This window comes from Wyeomyia smithii, chromosome 2 (assembly GCF_029784165.1).
Source record: "Wyeomyia smithii strain HCP4-BCI-WySm-NY-G18 chromosome 2, ASM2978416v1, whole genome shotgun sequence".
In the NCBI taxonomy this organism is placed as follows: domain Eukaryota; kingdom Metazoa; phylum Arthropoda; class Insecta; order Diptera; family Culicidae; genus Wyeomyia; species Wyeomyia smithii.
Window position 1 is genome coordinate 206991214 of NC_073695.1, and position 17995 is coordinate 207009208.

At 38.3% G+C, this 17995-nt stretch overlaps 1 protein-coding gene across 13 annotated transcripts in view; it reads left to right on the plus strand.

The window, feature by feature from the left end:
- LOC129725015 (beta-arrestin-1) overlaps positions 1–17995 on the plus strand; it is a 186695-nt gene that overhangs the window by 150137 nt on the left and 18563 nt on the right. For 11 of the 13 annotated variants that reach the window (XR_008728001.1, XR_008728002.1, XM_055680382.1 and 8 more), the window contains 7 exons: positions 948–1039; positions 1222–1364; positions 3185–3544; positions 3630–3787; positions 7453–7596; positions 11655–11684; positions 12856–12942. Coding sequence is in view for 11 of the 13 variants with exons in the window: in XM_055680382.1 (XP_055536357.1) it covers positions 948–1039; positions 1222–1364; positions 3185–3544; positions 3630–3787; positions 7453–7596; positions 11655–11684; positions 12856–12942 (1014 nt within the window). In the remaining 2 variants the exon portion in view is untranslated. Of the gene's footprint in view, positions 1–947; positions 1040–1221; positions 1365–3184; positions 3545–3629; positions 3788–4935; positions 5077–7452; positions 7597–11654; positions 11685–12855; positions 12943–17995 lie in introns of all 13 variants that reach the window. The other 2 variants (XM_055680387.1, XM_055680386.1) reach the window with 2 other exon arrangements.

Genomic DNA, 17995 nt, shown 5'->3' on the forward strand with positions numbered 1-17995 from the left:
ATTGGACGAGGTAAAGAATGCTTGCAAAGAGCTAAAGAACCACAAAGCCGTTGGAAAGGACGGCTTACCGGCTGAACTTTTCATAGCCGGTAGCGAGCGGCTGTGTAGTGCAATTGGCCATGGTCTAAGGAACATTTACCTACGCACTGGCTGGAAAAACTCATATGCCCTATCTACAAGAAGGGACATAGACTTGACTGTAGTAATTATCGAGGCATAATTCTCCTCAATTCCGCTCATAAAATTCTCTCCCGTATTCTGTTCCAGTGACTGATCTTTTTATAGTCTATGAGTAAGGGAACAATTTAGTTATAAGATTATTTCGTTCTATTGATAAGTAGCTTTGAATACCTTCGAATGATAAACCCCAATTACGAATGCCAAGAATTATTAACAATTACAATTACACATTCCTAATGATGTTAAGAATATGACGGCGCCCGGATACCGAGTTTTTTTTCACTAGAGTTACTTGACGTTAGGTAGTCAAGCACCCTTTTAACCTGTTCTTCACGAATGGCAGGTCTGCAAGCGATTCGTTGTTACACTATAGTGACTTTTTGCGCGGATTTCGAAATAAGGTATGCCTTTTTGTACACGAATTTCGTTTTTTTACGCATTTCGTTTTTCTTATGTAAAAAGGATTACTATGCATATGTCTATGCATATGCTAAAAGCTTATATATGCTTGCATATGCTTTGCAAAGGAAAATTGAGTAATTAAAATTCACCAAAGATTTACCAGTTTTTTCCAATTCAAATTTATATTTTACGGTTGGTGTTTTCTACAATAATTCCAAATTCGGTTATATTTTATCTCACGAACCGTACTTTATCACACCCTTCAGAGACTATCCGTTCAGATATAAATCAATATCTTAAACGATAACAATACAGTACACAATAAACAAAATATCTGACTAATGTATGTTTTTCTCTTTCTGCAGAGTATTCAAGAAAAGCTCCTCCAATGGCAAAATAACGGTTTATCTAGGCAAACGTGACTTTGTGGACCACATAACGCACGTCGATCCCATAGGTAAGTATCCTAGCGAGTAGAATTCACCTACCCGAAGTTGAAGGCACAACAGATATGTTGTAAATCGGATAATTATGACCCACAAGTCTGAGCAATAAAACGAATCAGTTTGACGTTATTGACTACTTTTTTGTAGACTGTAACGTTCACGAAGATAATCTATTTTTCTCAATCTGCAACAGACGGCGTCGTACTGATAGATCCAGACTACGTGAAGGATCGTAAGGTTTTTGGGCACGTACTGGCCGCCTTCCGGTATGGGCGCGAGGATTTGGACGTGCTTGGGCTGACGTTTAGGAAAGACTTGTACCTCGCCTCCGAACAGGTAAGTGAACACTAAAACAGCGTACGGCAAGTAGGAACACTCTTTTTGCCGCGTTTGGTTTACCAAATTGAGTTACAATGAACGCTTAAGATTATTTATTTAAAGAGCGTATCAGAAACTCGAATCAACCGGATACCGTATACCGTAAGATTTTGCTAGAGAAGGTTATTTTTCCCCTGCTAGCACTTCCTTGAATGCCAACAGATTGATGTGCGGTTTCATCTTTCTTATATTAATTGAATATCTGTCCTATCACTTTTAGAATCCAACCCCACAGTGCCATGTGTAATTATCCGTGACGAAAGTTAGTCTACCGGTAGTGGTGATAGTTTTCACCATGGAGACCGGATCTGCTCTTTGTCTCGAAGTGCTAGCTTTTTTTGTAACTCTAGATTATCTTCATGCTGCTTTTCCTCTGAACGATTCCGGACCATTTCGTCTTTTGCACCGGACAGCATATTCTTCGTCTTTTCTGTGGCATATATTGTGTTCCCATTCACTGCCGGGCAGCACGCAATGCAATCATTTTTGCCTTTGTTATATTCACTTCCTGCTACATTGGAACTCATTGGAAATGTGGGTTGAATTTTAAGAGCAATCTTAAAATAGATGTTTTATGGATAGGAGAAAAAAGACACGCAACATCATCCGATCTTCGAAAGAATGCGGGGAAAAACTATGTAAGCTTTTCACCTCTTAGATGTTTGAAACGACTTTTAAGGATATTCTAATGCATGTATAAAGTTTTGCTTTTATTTCAGTTTAACATAAACTAACATAAATCATAAAAGGAATTCGATTGTATTCTCTATGATATTCATTTTTCTTTTTTAACAATCTGATTATTTACATGAAAAATTTATTTATAGTATTTATTTAAAATAAAAGCAAAATCATTCCCTAGTAAGTACCGTATGGTATCCCAAAATATAAGTTACAAGCTATTCAAAACGTAACCCTTTTTTCTTTGCGATCAATAAAAATTTTTTCGATCCATCTTTTTATTTTAGATGAAATAAAGTAAAAAGAAACTGATAAATTACAAATAAAACGTCAAAGTCAAACTGGCAAACCTCTTTCGAGAAGCAATCGTGATCTTGAATGAACTATCATTAATTGACTTCTTCATCAAAACCAATCGACTGTGCAAACATGCAGCTAAATCAGGAATATCCATCTGGATTGATGAGCGCAGTAGCTTGCAATTGCTTTGAGAAAGTTAAAATAAATTTTATAGGTAACACTTAAACCATTGAGCTTCGTGTGATAGTAATACAGTATCGCTAGTAATTCAGATATAGGTGTTGATTTTTAATTATTTCTAAGCGTCTAGTGTTATCTTCTGCCTCTTTTTCCATTTGGTCACCTTTTCATTCAAACGAAGTGCAGCAATTGAATTTTATTTTCTCGCAAATATTGAATCAGTATGCGAAGGGGCGTTTGTTTGACATCGGTCATCTATTCATCTTACACCCTGGGTACTGCTCCAGCAGCCTATTTTCATTCTTAAGACTTGAAAGAGGCGTCAGCAGCAATCGTTTCACTAATAAAAAGAAAGTTGCCGTGAACATGCAGCCAAATCGAAAAAAACCGTTCCGGATTACTGTGCACACTTTGTGTTTGGGTGATGTTCCGACAAGTTTCTGTTTCTTAACTTAAACAGTAGGTGGGTTCCGTTTTACGACATGCTTCATTAACTTCCAGTTTTATTGTATACTGATAAAGCTGCACAATGATAAACAAATTCTCCGAAGCAAGCAAACGAATCGTAACAATATCAGCCTGCAATTTTCTCTAATTTTCTGCTCTTCCCATTACAGATCTTCCCACCGCTGGAAACAGATCGACCACTGACGCGGCTCCAAGAGCGGCTGATCCGCAAATTGGGCCCGAATGCCTACCCATTCTACTTCGAAGTGCCACCTCACTGTCCCGCCTCGGTTTCGCTACAGCCGGCACCCGGCGACACCGGCAAACCGTGCGGCGTGGACTATGAGCTGAAGGCCTTTGTGGGCGAAACGCCCGAGGACAAGCCCCACAAGCGGAATTCGGTGCGGCTGGCAATTAGGAAAATTATGTACGCACCGTCGAAGCTGGGTGAGCAGCCATCGATTGAAGTCAGCAAGGAGTACATTTTGAAACCAAATAAAATCCATCTAGAAGCGAGTTTGGACAAAGAGGTTAGTTGTCTTTCCGTTCGCGATTTTAGTGTTTTGAAAAACCTTGCTACAGAATATTTTTTATCTGTTTTTTTTTTCTTCGTAGCTTTACCATCACGGCGAAAGTCTTTCGGTGAATGTACATATAGCGAATAACTCGAGTAAAACGGTTAAGAAAATAAAAGTTGCCGTGCGACAATTTGCCGACATTTGTCTCTTCTCGACAGCGCAGTACAAGTGCACTGTGGCGGAGGTCGAGTCAGAGTAAGTACTACCCTAGCCGATAAGTGTTTCCTGCTATTGCTGTGCAGACTGCTACCACCGAGCTGCGATGTGAAAGGGTTCAAAGCAAATGTTTCGCTTGCCAGGGGGACATACAAAACATTCGGAGAATTACTGTTTAGGTACAACCGTTTCCTTAGCTGACGTTTCTCGTGTTTGTGCGGTCTCCAATTGGGCGCTTGGTATAGCAAGACCGTCGATGGTGCAGTAAACCCGGCATTTTACCGTGGTGAAGTAGAACACAAGCAACAGGAAAATGAAAATGGAACGAGACTTGCTGCAGCTGTTGGGCAATAAGAAACAAAGTATCGATCGTTCCAGTGAATCTGTGCATTGAAAAAATCGTATTCGTAAGAATCGCCATCTAGAGCATTGGATTACAGTGCTATCTTTCTGCTGCTTACTGCTGCGTGCGCAAAACTGCCACATATTTCGCATCTGGGTTCGTTACGACTAGAACTTGCAAATAAATTGCCCCATTGAGTCTACTTTCAAAAATTGAACTGAAAACACTGGGTGTCAATTTGTGACCACAACCTGCAGTAACACTATTGACAACCCGATAGCCTAATAGGCCTAATAGTGAAGTCAGTATCTGGCACGATATACCGGTGGAATTTGTGCAATTTGCCTTTACCCGCATTCTCTACGGAAGCTACTGCTGTCGTTTTACCTTTTGAAGTTGACTTTTACCGCAGAACCAACTCGTTCACGAAAGCACTACAGGTGAATTCTTTCCCAAAAGCAGACGGAAGAATTTGAGAGGCAAACGAAGCCTGCGTTACAATTATGTTGACACAAAACCATAACTAGTATTGCGTGCTCGTTGCTCCTACTTGGTTAATCATTGATTTGTTTTGCTTTCGTTCTACCGTGGAGCATGATATTTGAAACTTAAATGATACTTACGATGATGATAATTAAAACAAGTGCAGTTTGAAACAAACTAAACAATGTCTGAAAACTTAAAAAAAGATTTGCATAATACGGATAGTGAAAAACGATAATTTCAAAGAAATGTGTTATACCGCCTTTCACAGCACAAATAAGAAAATAATTGAATAATTCTTTTTACTTCATTCAATAGATTTCAACTTAATAACCGCGAACAAATATACTTCTTTCTTCAGAGAGTGTTCCGTCGGCCCTGGCTTTAGCATGTCGAAAGTGTTCACAGTGAATCCGCTGCTGAGGCATAATAAGCACAAACGAGGACTCGCACTTGATGGACAGTTGAAACACGAAGATACCAATCTAGCGTCCAGTACGATGTAAGACATGTGGCACTTCAAGTTTCTCCAGTACTAACAATTTCCATTCTCACCCTCCTGTGACAATAAAATACCCAACCGGTGCACTTGATACTATCCTTGCTCCGTATCACGACTCAGACACCGTTTGGTTCGCTAACAGCTACGTTCACGCTTATCGGCTTCAGCATTTTTCAAGTGCCTTCGGCATAAAAAATCGCTGAAGCAATCAAGTAACAATGGCACCGTAATAACTTCGTTAAGAAAGCGAAAAAAAAACGCCCAGTATGAATGCGAAGGCAAGAAAAACAATCTGTCATACCCGATCATATCATTGCTGTGTTCGCCGTCCGACAGGAGCAATTACTGCGTACATACTAACCGTAGTCTGCCGGGATGGTTTAATGTGAAGCTTACGTTGGCTTTTGTCACTACCCGCACATTTCTTGCTCTTTTAGGGTACTCACGCCACTTTTCCGCTTAACCAATACGCACCCATCTTTAGCAGTCACACGTAGAACGGGAAGAATTGCCTTCTTGCTTGACACTCTCTCATGCAAAGCAAGGGGGTTGCCGTGCACAGCCTGAAAATCATCATAACCATGCCAATGTTTGATTATACCACATAATCGCCGGAAGAGGCTGTCGGAAGCGCACAAACAAATGTCACTTTCAATCGGTGTTGGTTTATTCCCTAAAAAAAGTGTAGCCTAATATAACAGATAGTAACGAGTTGATCATCACGTGTAATCGGCTGTCTCCATTCGGGGGCATGACTATGAGGTTCGATGGAGACGCACGTTATTTGTTATTTTCAGAGCTTTTTTTTGCTCTGACTGCTGTCTAATATTCGATAATAATCTTTTCTAATATTGAAACGGCTTATTGTAAATTGATATGCTTGTCAGAAATGTGCATAACGAAAGTTAATAATAGTTCGAAAACCAACGATTGTAGCTGCACTAAAATGAAGTAAAAAAAATATATCGTGCCTGTGCAAATTTCTACGTTTGTTTGTTTTACGTTTGTTTTCTTCTTTCCTCGGAAACAAAACTACCGTTCCAAACAGTGAAAATTCTTAGTAGAACGGAAAAGTCATTGCCATGCATCATGCGATGCAGGGCTCGTACATCCAATTTCATCCACCTGGTCTCCGGTAGCATTTGTGGGGAAGTGTCTCGCCCACTATCACGTTTCTAGATTTCATGCAAGTTAATGGCATTTTCGTTTATCAGGTGGCCTAGCGAAGGGGGTGGTTGCCGTCGGTTGTAATGAAGTTCGCACCAGAATGGAAGAAATATTGCCATTAAACATTCAATTATGTCCGAGTGCCGAATGGGGTATAAAATGGAGACGGAGACCAGAATCGGTACGTGAGTTAGCATAGAGTGTATTTGCCATTTTGGGAAAACACATTCGTCTTTTTATTAATGCAATTATGCTTGACGGGATGAGGATGAGGTTGAACATTTTATGTACTGAAAATTCACGATGGACGGTATAGGAAAGCAGTGAGTAACTTGTTCAGTTTAGAATGATTTACAATTTTATTTTGCGTTACCGTCGTCGAGAATGGAAGTGCATTTTAGCGTAAATTTTCAGTCTTTTTCTTCTAGAGACAAATGTTAGACATAGTTAAGAATTATACGTTCATGTCCGATTCTTTTCTGAGTTTCCGTAATAAATATGTCTACGCCAAATCTGAATACAATGACTAATGTAAGATTGTGGTTGCGGATTCCTTCGAGGCTTCTTGCTTTAAATAATTCTGATTAAAATTCACAAACAAAGGCGCATGCATAGTGCAAGTGCAAAATACTTTAATTTAAACAGTTTGAAACCCTTTTTCACGACGTGTGACAAACCATCCGATCTAAATTCAAACTGAATTAGCCATTTTGCGTGTAAATGATTTAGCGAATAAAAGACACTTCAATCAGGCATCAATCGATTAAACTTCTAACAGATAAGGACTTAAGGTGAGTATATTAAAACATGTAGAGCATGCAATAATCGTGTTAATGTTGAACAAATCTGTTCGAAGTAAATAATATTCGAAATCAACCACGGTTTTTTATTGAAATCATTCTAGGAATTTACCTATCAGTTTATAACAGGACGGACTCCCTAGAAAATACCGGGTGGAGTTTTACCAGAACTAGCATCCATAGTCCTTAATGACACCCTCACCCACATAAACAGCTCGGTGGAACAACTGACGTGAAATTTGATTAACGCTAAATTGAATTTTCTTTTCTGCTTCGTTTTTCTTCCTTTTTCCTATTTGTATCGACACCGTCTTCGCTGCCTGAACCTAAACGGCGGTTACTGCTATTGTACGTGTGAATTTACATGTCCGCCACCTGAAAACAAACTCTTACCTCCATCGCCGTACAGGGACGGATGTCAAGTGGCGCCCGGTTTCACACTTTCCAAAGTGTTTACGCTGACTCCACTGTTGGCCAACAACAAAGACAAGTGGGGATTGGCCCTGGACGGGCAGCTGAAGCATGAGGACACTAATCTGGCCTCAAGCACGTTGTAAGTTTTTTTTCTCCCGCTGCTTCCCTTTGTTTGCTTTTGTTCTTTTTTTTCGGTGTGCCCAGCGCTGCTCAATGTTCGCTGCATAATTACGTTTAGGTGTGTACCGTTTTTGTGCGTGTGTGTGTGTGTTTTTTATCCTTTCCATGAATGGGTTCTTTCATTTTCGGTGATCCCTCGAGCGTCCAATTAGTACCGAAATAGTACCCTACTTCTAATTAGGATCCGAATTTGGGTCCCGTGTTCAGTAGAACATACGTTTCCTTAATTTTCTTCAACAAATTTTGTCATCACTGTTGGTGTGGTATACCGGCATCTTTTTTCGATTCCTTCATTAGGTGTAATTTGCTTCTAATTAGTTCGGTTTTATATTAGTACATTCATTATTTTCTTGTTAGTACATTATGATTATAATAGATTAATGAATTTGGACTAATTTTGTTCTTACGAGAAACTAAGTAGGTAGTAAATTAATGTTTAGCAAAAAAATCCTTTAGTAGTTATAGTTATAGTGCATTATTCTTTGAGGAAGTTTTCTTCAAATTGTTCTCATATGCTTTATTCTTTTCAAAAATGTCTCGAATTACAATGAACCTTAGATAATTTCTTGAGTGAGCTTATTCAAGAAAAGAAGTTAACTACTATTCCTTAGTGACGTGTCAATAGATAACAGGTGTAATGTAGAGTGAGTCAGTGATTGAAAATATTAAAAAAAAATATTGAACAAAATTATATGTTTGACAATTTTATTTAATTAGATAGGCGTACTATAGGCAATCCTAGAAATGTGGCTGACTTGGTGTGCTCGGTATTTTTGGAAGTACTCTCTGGGATATATTCATTCGATGTATCTATGTTAAATGTATATATTTGTGAATACTATTTGTATCTTACACTTGCGACTATATATTTTCCACTACGGAAAATAAACCTGGTCAACACAGATTTGGCCTTGAAGCTCAAACTGGAGAAAAATCACAGATTATAGCTTTTTAACCATTTTGGCGCCCCTAGCCACCATTTCTTTTTAATTTAAATTTAAATGAGTTTTCTCGTGAACATAACGTTGAAGCGACGAACCCGGCGAGCAATTACTATGCGACACTTTGACGTAAGTTGACGCATTTCTACACTGGCTAGGGGCGCCAAATTTCACAGGAATGGTTGAAAAGCTTCAACCTTTCTAGGGAAATTATTTTGAGCTTCAGGGCAACATTTTTTCGCTTTTGTTGGCCAGTGTAATGTATAACATTTGACGTATTCTCATTCGTGATTCGATTGCGCAAAGCTTGTTAGGCTTCATTTATACACTACACTATATGAATGATGATTTTTATACTGAATATTAAAATGGATTACTACTAAAATGCCCATAAATGTAAAACAGTCCCATGTGAATTTTTATCACTTTTGGAATAGACCCAAGAACCTTCGTAACATTACGTGTGCTCTCGAAAAATCACAAGAAAAAGCTATGTTTATTGCTAAAATGATGAACTCCTGGTATTTCCCATTGAACATTTTGGTAAAGTTTGTTTAATGTGTATTATTAACACTGCGTAAGTTGCACTCAGCTGCTAGTGCAATCGTTGCGAAGATGGAGTCGGAAGAACAGAAGAGGCGTAAAGAAATTTTGTGCACATATCTCCGAAAATCCGAATCTTTTCATCGTGCAATCAGTAGGAAGCTGGGAATGGTTCAAACTACGGTAACTCACATTTTAAATCGGTACAACAAGCGTTTGACCATCGAACGGAAAGAGAAAAGTGGCCAAAATGGATCTTCATATAGTGTAAAGGATCACAAGCGGGTAGTTCAAGTTTTTAAGAGGAATCCGAACAGTTCAGTTAGAGATAGAGTTTTGTTTAGTTTTCATTCAAGATGCGTACAAAGTTAAGAAGGCGGCGCGAATCGTATGAACGGTGGACCACATTGCTTCGTTATGAATGACGAGACATATGGGAAAGCAGACTTCCGGCTGCTTCCGGGCTTTAGAACTTCACCGCTCATCATAAATTCGAAGTTTCTGAGGACGTTAGAAAGCAGAAAGTGTCAAAGTTTGCCAAAAAGTACATGGTTTGGCAAGCAGTTTGCTGGTGTGGAAAGCGGAGCACCCCATTCGTGACAACCGGAACGGTCGACGGTACACTTGAAGGAAACCTCTAAAACCGTTTCTTCAACTTCTGAGGTCACATAATGGTCCTGAAATTTTCTGGCCGGATTTAGCATCGTGCCATGACTCGAAAGATGTTCTGGAGTTGAACGAGACTAAGGAAGTCAATTTCGTACCGAAGCATCTCAATCCCCCGAACGCACCTGAACTGTGGCCAATTGAGAAGTAGTGGGCAGGCAATTTGGAAACATCATAAGGAAGTAAAATCGGAGGAGGATATGAAGAGAAACTGGATTTCCACACAAAAAACAATGGTCCAAACGTTGTACAAGACCCTACGAGTAGTATTTGTGCATTTGAATATGGGGATGAAATTGAATAAATCGAACAATGAAAAAACTAAATAACATGTTTTATTTTACTACCTGAAAGTTAGAAGAAGATTGGATGGATGAGTGAAATCTACCAAATCTTTTTTTTTTTTGTAATGCAATTTGATTCCGTACACCCTTCACTGCAAGCCACCTTTCATATGGAAATATGTCTACGATCTATTGATGTCGTTTCCTCCTGACAAAATCCAACATATATTCTAGACGTTTTCAATATTGACAACCCACATACAGTTAACGTATGAGTTGAAAATAAATAAACACATTCCTTTCCTCGATATGCTACTCATTCGAACCGACGATCAACAAATTAAACTGGATGATACATGAAATTTATCGCAAGTGGAAGTTTTGTCAACTACAGCTCACAACACCTGCTACACCAAGAAGTAAATGTTGCAACAAACTTTATTATTATACTACAACGATTGCCAACAAACTTGTAAGATTCGGAAATTAATACAGTTGTTGACAAACAGCTCAATCTCGACAGCTGCCAAAAGACCACAAGGCCAGGAATATACTTACCACTCAATAACATACATACCAAACCTGTCTCATAAGAAAGTAAAGCACCTGAAAATAAAACACCCCAACGTACGACTAACAACGCGCAACATAAATATCGTAGGATAATTGTTTGCCAAAGTTAAAGATCCCAAAACCGCAGACTTTCAGAGTAACACGTCATCTACAGCATACCTTGCATAAAATGCAAACGAGAATAAGTGGACACAAAACACATTACTATGCACTGGACAAGTTACTAGCAGGATAAACCGACATCAGCACTGATAGCACAGGTACACAAACAACCACACTGAAAGAGAAAACTGTGCTGATGGACCACAGCATAACATTAAATCATCGTTTCGACTTAAACCACACAAAAATTCTTTCGCTTGTGTTGTTCGCATATCTTTTAATTCTTATTTACCCAACATTATTTTTAGTCTGAATTTAATTTAATATGAATTTAATAACTGTGATACAAGGTAATTGCGTGATTGGAACACAAATGGAGTGCCTGTATATAGTTAATACTGTTACGTTCGTTTTGTGTAGCTATGCAAGTCTATTTAACAGCTGTCATAATTTACTGTCGAATAGTTTTTACAAATCCCATTATGTATGTTGTGAACCATCCGAACCGGCCGAACAATCTGACTGTCTATAAATTCCGGATAATTGTCAGAATCAATGCCATCCCTTACTGCAATAGTGTATTTTTCGTGTTAATTTCAAATAAATAACATCGCATTATTTGCTCATTATTATGCATACACTCGTGCCATAGAAGTTCGATTCGAGTTATGCTTGTATATCATCAAAGTTATTGTTTTCATACCCGTTCATGTTCACCACCACGTGGAGCATCATCATCATTACCATTAGCAAGTAGAAATAGTTTCAATTTTCTACGTACACCATAGGAAAAGTATTGCGTCTGAAAAAAGACTCGAAAACTTTTATTGAAAATAATTTTCTACGACCCTGTTGTCAGTTTTCCTGTATTGTCTCTCTCTCGTTTTTTTTCTCCGGTTCTCTTATAGGTCTCGCAACATGGTTGATGGAAAATATAGGTACACAAACACGTCAATTGGAACAGTGAAACTGCACCCAAGTATTCACAAGGGGCAGCAGTGCAAAAAAACATACGAATACATCCTATCACCATCATCTTTGTCCAATGTCTGATAATCGGGAGGACTTCATACAACTTTTAGTTTTTCTTATGAAAAAAAAATTGAACAGTTCATGAATTTTTACCATAAACGGGTTAAGAATGTACCGGTTCTCATTTGCATCCGATTGTGTTGCAATCGTGGTTTTATTTTTAATATTTATTTTAAACGCTTCACCCGGAAGCCGAACGAAGCCGAAGTTAAATGTTGCTTTTCGTTGTTATTTTCCATGCAGTAAGTCAATCAACTCCCAACGAAAATTCGATTCGTTTTCAATAACAGAGTGTTGTGTTAAATTTTTATGTGAACTGTGAATAATGCATACGTGGCTCTCTGTGTGAATTATTCGCTATAGCTTTTTATTTGCTTTTGTTTGATTTTTTTACTGCTGTGTAGCACGGACAGGAGGCAGAATGGGTAGCGGGAGGGGTTGATGTTGGAGTCAAAAGTATATTGCATAAATATTTGATGACATTGATTGCGTAGATTGAGAGATAGCCGACAGTTGTTGAATTTTTTTTCGCTCACGCACAACAACTCTCAACAAGACAGCAATTTCCTGGGTTTTGATTGATTTCATTCATATGGCATTTTTACTGCGCTCGACAGCTTCGAATTGTAGGCAAAGGTGCCACGTACACTATTTCCAAACACAGGAGTGCAGATAATAGCTTTACTCTAGTAGTGGTTACTAACAATCTCAGCACATTCAGTGAAAATAGATGAGGAAAAAAAAAGCACATTCAGTGAAAAGATTATTAATGCATGTAAATATTTCGGTGAAGGGATTTTTGATTAATGTCAATAGTATTCAATTCTCACTGTTGTTTTATTCTTCCATTACCCTCCCAATCATTATACATCACCTTCAAATTGCATCACCCAGCAGATAATCACATCATTCGGAAAGATACTAATTTGATTTTTTCTTCATCCTCTTTCTCTGTCCGCTTCCTTGGGCGATTGGCGAAAACGTACCCTGCAACTTCAACATCTGCTCATCATCGCTCCACATCGGTCGTCTATGGAAACGGAAATTGGACGACAATCGACGGTGATGACGGAACAGAATTGCCGACCCCTCGCAGCGGGAAAATCTCGGCATCATCGTGCAGTACAAAGTGAAGGTCAAGCTCTGCATTACACCACTGGGCGGGTAATTATCACCACTTTATTCGGCGGAATGAAAGTAATTGATTTGATGATAACGATAATGATGTCAATCGTTTGATACCCAGAACATTTCTGTCAAAGCTCATCCACTGTTACAAGATTTAGTGATTGATATAAATCAGAATCATTTATCATCGCGAACTGTAGTTTGTAAAGCTATGGAGTTTTTTCACGCAAACTCGTCTATGGACCTGGCAAAACTCTCACAATTTGCGGTGAAACTTTGTGAGTTTGGTGACATCGATAATCTTTTTGAACAACTTTACATACTATGATTCCCAAAAAAGTCAACGATTGAAATGCACTTTTCTTACAAACTATTTCATTCGATTCTGATTTTTTGTTCATAGATAGATAGTCCATACGATATTTTAAAAATCGTCTATACATCAGGGTGTCCCAAAAAATCGATATTGAAAAAGGTGCTCAACCCTAAATTGAAAGATAAATTGGCTACGATATTGCCATTTTCATATGTGATCAGGCCTGGATTTAAGGGGGTTTATAAAATATATGCATTTTTGGGTGGCTGATAACCTAGTAGCAGGTTAAAAAATTCGGAGAAATCCAGGAAAAAAGTTAGAAAAAAATTGTGATATTTAGTGTCTCCTCATAAAAAAACTTTATGTTGCTCGTAATATTGAACAGATAGAAGCATGATGTCTTTGGCAAAGTTTGTTGGTTTGAGATAACCTACAACTTTGTCAAAGACACCTTGCGTCTATCTCAATCTGATTGAAAAATAAATTGTCTATCTCCCTCATTGGTGGATTAAACACCCATCGCACATCTTCACATTAAAAGATGGATTTTCGAATATCCTGAAACTTTTCCGAACATATTTACTATGTAACCATGTAAAATATTTAAAATTAACCCAACAAAAATATGAAAAATGTGGGAATCGAACAGAATTTTAAAAAAGTGCAAAAAGAGTCACGTTTGGGCAACCTGAAAACAAATTTTTAAAAAGTCGAAATGTTCTAAAAAAGCCATACTTTATATGGCGAAGTTGCTTATTATAATTTGGTCTACATTTAAACTGAGGTGAAAATTAGGGTGGTCCTAGAACCAACGAAATGAACCAACTAAAATTTTTATTTGTGGAAAAATGTAATTTTATTTTCAGTAAAGTTGTAGATCACTTGATTTTAAGCAGCTTTGTTGAAGACTACTTTCTTGTAGCTCTTAAATTGACTGAATTAGAGCAATTTTGCCTAGGGTAGCTCTTAAAAAACGGTTTTTTCGCTCTACTTTGTTTAATTCAATTTTCTCAGTAAAATTATGTTCAGACGACTTTTAGAGCTTTGAAAGACGCAACTTTTGGTGGCTATACTTTAACGATATCTTTTTTGGTTGAAAAGCTGGTAAGCTTTTAATTTTTAAAATACGCCCATTTCAACTGTTGATATCTCTGAATGGAGCAGATGAAAAAAATATCTTCTGGTTTCATTTGAAAGAGCAACTTTTGTACTTTATCATAAAAAAAAATTGGAGATGAGTTATTTCTTAAAATCGAATAAAATAAGTTTGAATATGATCATTTTCAGTCGAAAAAGTAAGGTTTTTACAGCCTAGTTTTTTTATTTGATAAAACTGATGTACATATGCTTCGGTAAAGTTGTAAGTGAATCAATTTAAGATAACTTTGCAATAAAAAAATTTGTATCTCTTGAACTGACTGATAGATAGTAGCATTACCATATCTGATAAATTAACGATTTTTCATGTAACTAGTATTTAACGCTTAACCTCGCGTCTAATTTTTCGACAAAATTCTCTATATATTGTTTTCAAAACTTCTGAAGATGTACATTTTGAAGTAAAGATGTGTTGGTGAATTTTCGTCAATACAGTGCAGGATATCCTTGGTTTTCATTAAAAATCCTGAAATAGCAACATGTTCACTTTCAGACAACAACGTTCTCATACTCGCGTTCACTACTAGTACAACCTAACACCACAGTACACATTCACGCAGGCGTAGCAACACATTTGCGCATGCGCAAATTGTGTTGTTCCTTAACAACGTGTGTTGCCTGGGAACCTGCTTGTTTCTGAGGAACAATCATTGCAATACAACTTTTCAAGATGGAAGTTCCACGAAGCGATTTAGCGAACCTTCTTATTGAACAGACTTCCTGAAATCTCGCTCGCACAAAGAAGAGACAGTGTGCTTTGCGCTACTAGTCTCGTTTCTCATTCAGTCGCTTCGTGCTGTGTGCAGCGTGCGAGCGAGAAAACTTACCATTCGTACGAGCCATGTCTCGTCGCATGGGAATTTTTATTGCGACGTACACGAAGATATCTCGTCTCTCAACTTAACGAGTGCGGTGCATTGGCGTCGCGTACTTGAGACAGCTTGCGTGCAAATTCTCGTGAGCTCGTCTCGCGAGCTTGCCTCGCATGTTGCTTTGTGCTATAGCGCGAGAAGGAGATTGATTTTGCGCAGAAGGAAACAGGCAGGGGATTTTATGTTTTTTTCATTTACGGTGTTATAGCAGCATGCATCAAAACACCGTTAGAATTATCAATGATATAACCTAGTTCATTCATTTATCAATTCAAAATTCTATGATTAATTCATCCGACTTTTGTTAACATGAAATAAGAACGTTTTGTTACTATACTTATTATGCTAACGGTACGAAAATGCACCGGATGCAGAGTGTTACGTTGGTTAACAGAAGTGTTCCTTTCGTCGGTTTAGATGTCATTGACTATCTTATGATAGAACTCTGTCTTGTAGTTCTAAGGATAAAAAATGTGGTTTGAAATTACAACTTAAGTTTTTCGGGAGTTAAAAATAGTAAAACCATTGAAATTGTTTATATTTTCTAGTACATGTTGATGTTGGATAGAATTTTCGAATTGAGTACACTAAAGTCGCTTTTTATGCGGGGGATACATGCCGCGTAAAAAACCGCGTAAATTCCGGAATCCGCGTAAAAAAAACGCGTAAAAGCGACCTTAGTGTATAGCTATTGCAAATCAGGTTCTCAAGGTTCGTGATAATCTGATCGTAGTAATATAGTTTTATGAGTTCTTCCGATTAATACACCTTCAGAAGGGTCTGACGGCATATATCGTATGTAGGTACGGTAGGCAGCCTATACACCAGAGAGACGCAGAGACACTCACCGTTAAGGCAACTGTCAACATCAAAACGGATAACGGCAATGCAAAATTATACAGCTCGCCCGTTTTCATGTTGACAGTTTCCTCAACGGTGAGTGCTTTGTCATTTCTCTAATATACAGTTTCACTAAGGTACAGTACGGGCGTCTCGCTCAGTTCGTAAAGCGATAAGACAACGTGTGGTGCGCCGCAGTCTCTTACCGAAGAAAAAAAAAGAAAAGAAACCTCTCGTCGTTTCAGCGCGTGTACAGGAAATCTGTGTACACGAGAAAGTCTCACGAGCTGTAGCGCACGAGCTGTATCAAGTATGTACAGTACGGGCGTCTCGCTCAGTTCGTAGTGCGATGAAACATCGCCTTGCGCATCGCAATCCGAACCGAAAGAGAAGCGAAAGAGCAACCTGCAAATTGCATGTGACGTGTCTCGTCTCGTCGCACATGCATGGAAATTCTACGAGCGAGAGAAAGATTTCTCTCGTCGCTTAAAAAAAAAACGCGTGCACGGGAAGTCTGTTATTGAAGGAAGAAAACTTAGTGATTTGATTGATTTCGTTAGTCAACGGTTTCCCAGTGTCGATACGGATAATGCCGCCTCACGTAAAAAATTAAGACTTTTTAGTTTAATGTTCTGGAAATTGTGGAAAAAATGTAATCGTTCGAAGAATCCTTTTCTCACCGTAAATTCAACGTGGCTAAGTGGAAATGTGATGTTCAAAATTAAGCAAACTGTTGTGGAAAAACCTACTTTGAAACCATTTTCCGAGTTGGGCCGAAGAAGCAAACAAACCCGTTTGCATGATTTAACTAACAATCATTCACCGGAGGAGCTAGGTATGGCCTCTGCTCTATGTGTTAGCCGTTGTTGATTTCGTTTGGTTGGAAAGAGAATTGAAAGTCTCGTACGATCTCCGGAATCAGCAACAGAGTCTTTCGAAAACGTACCACAGATTGAAGAATATACCGCGGAAGAAGCCATAGCGTTTATTTGCAGAAACAATTTTTCCAAAAGGCAGTACCATGACATTCGGATGACTACTTTGAATAGGGGCGTTCCTAGCTACAACAAGGTTTTATTGGCCAAACAAGATAGTTATCCAAACGGTAAATACTATTCGATTTTTCTGATCTTTATTGAGAACCTAGATGCCAGAAGCTTTTAAAATATTTATAATATTTTGTTTAATTCAAAACATTTCAAGGTATCACTATCAAACCGTCATGTGCGGAAATATCTCTACAGTCTTTAATAGACCATACAGTGCTACGCCTTATCAAGTTCCTCAATATAGACATTCTGCAGGAAGATTGGGTACAAGTGATTTTTAAATGGGGTTGTGATGGGAGCTCCAACCATTCAAGGTAGATAGTAGATCGGAAATAGTAGAATCAAATGCATTTTAATTTTTTCCTATTTCTATATAAAGATTCAAGCAGTTGTTTTTCGATGAGGATAACGATAATTAGCTTAAGGAATACAGTGATGCATATATATTTGCGATGTCCTTGGTTCCGATCCGAATCATTCGACGACAGTTTGAAAATGGAAAAGAGGAAATCATCTGGAACAACGATATATCTTCTTCGGTATCGCTCTGTCGTCCAATCAAACTAATATTTTCCAAAGAAAATGCGCAGTTAACGAGGGCCGAAGTGAGTAAAATGGAAGCAGAAATTCAAAAGCTGGTACCGACAAAACTCAGTGTTAAAGGAGTGGATTTGAAAATTGCAGCAAAGCTCGTTTTATCAATGGTTGATACGAAGGTGGTCAATGACGTGGCAGGAACTCACTCACAGCAGTGTTACATTTGCCTACGATCAGGAAAATTGTTAAACAACGCTGTTGGTGCTCAAGCTTTCAACGTTCCCGATGTATTGAAGTATGTCTTTTCACCACTCCAC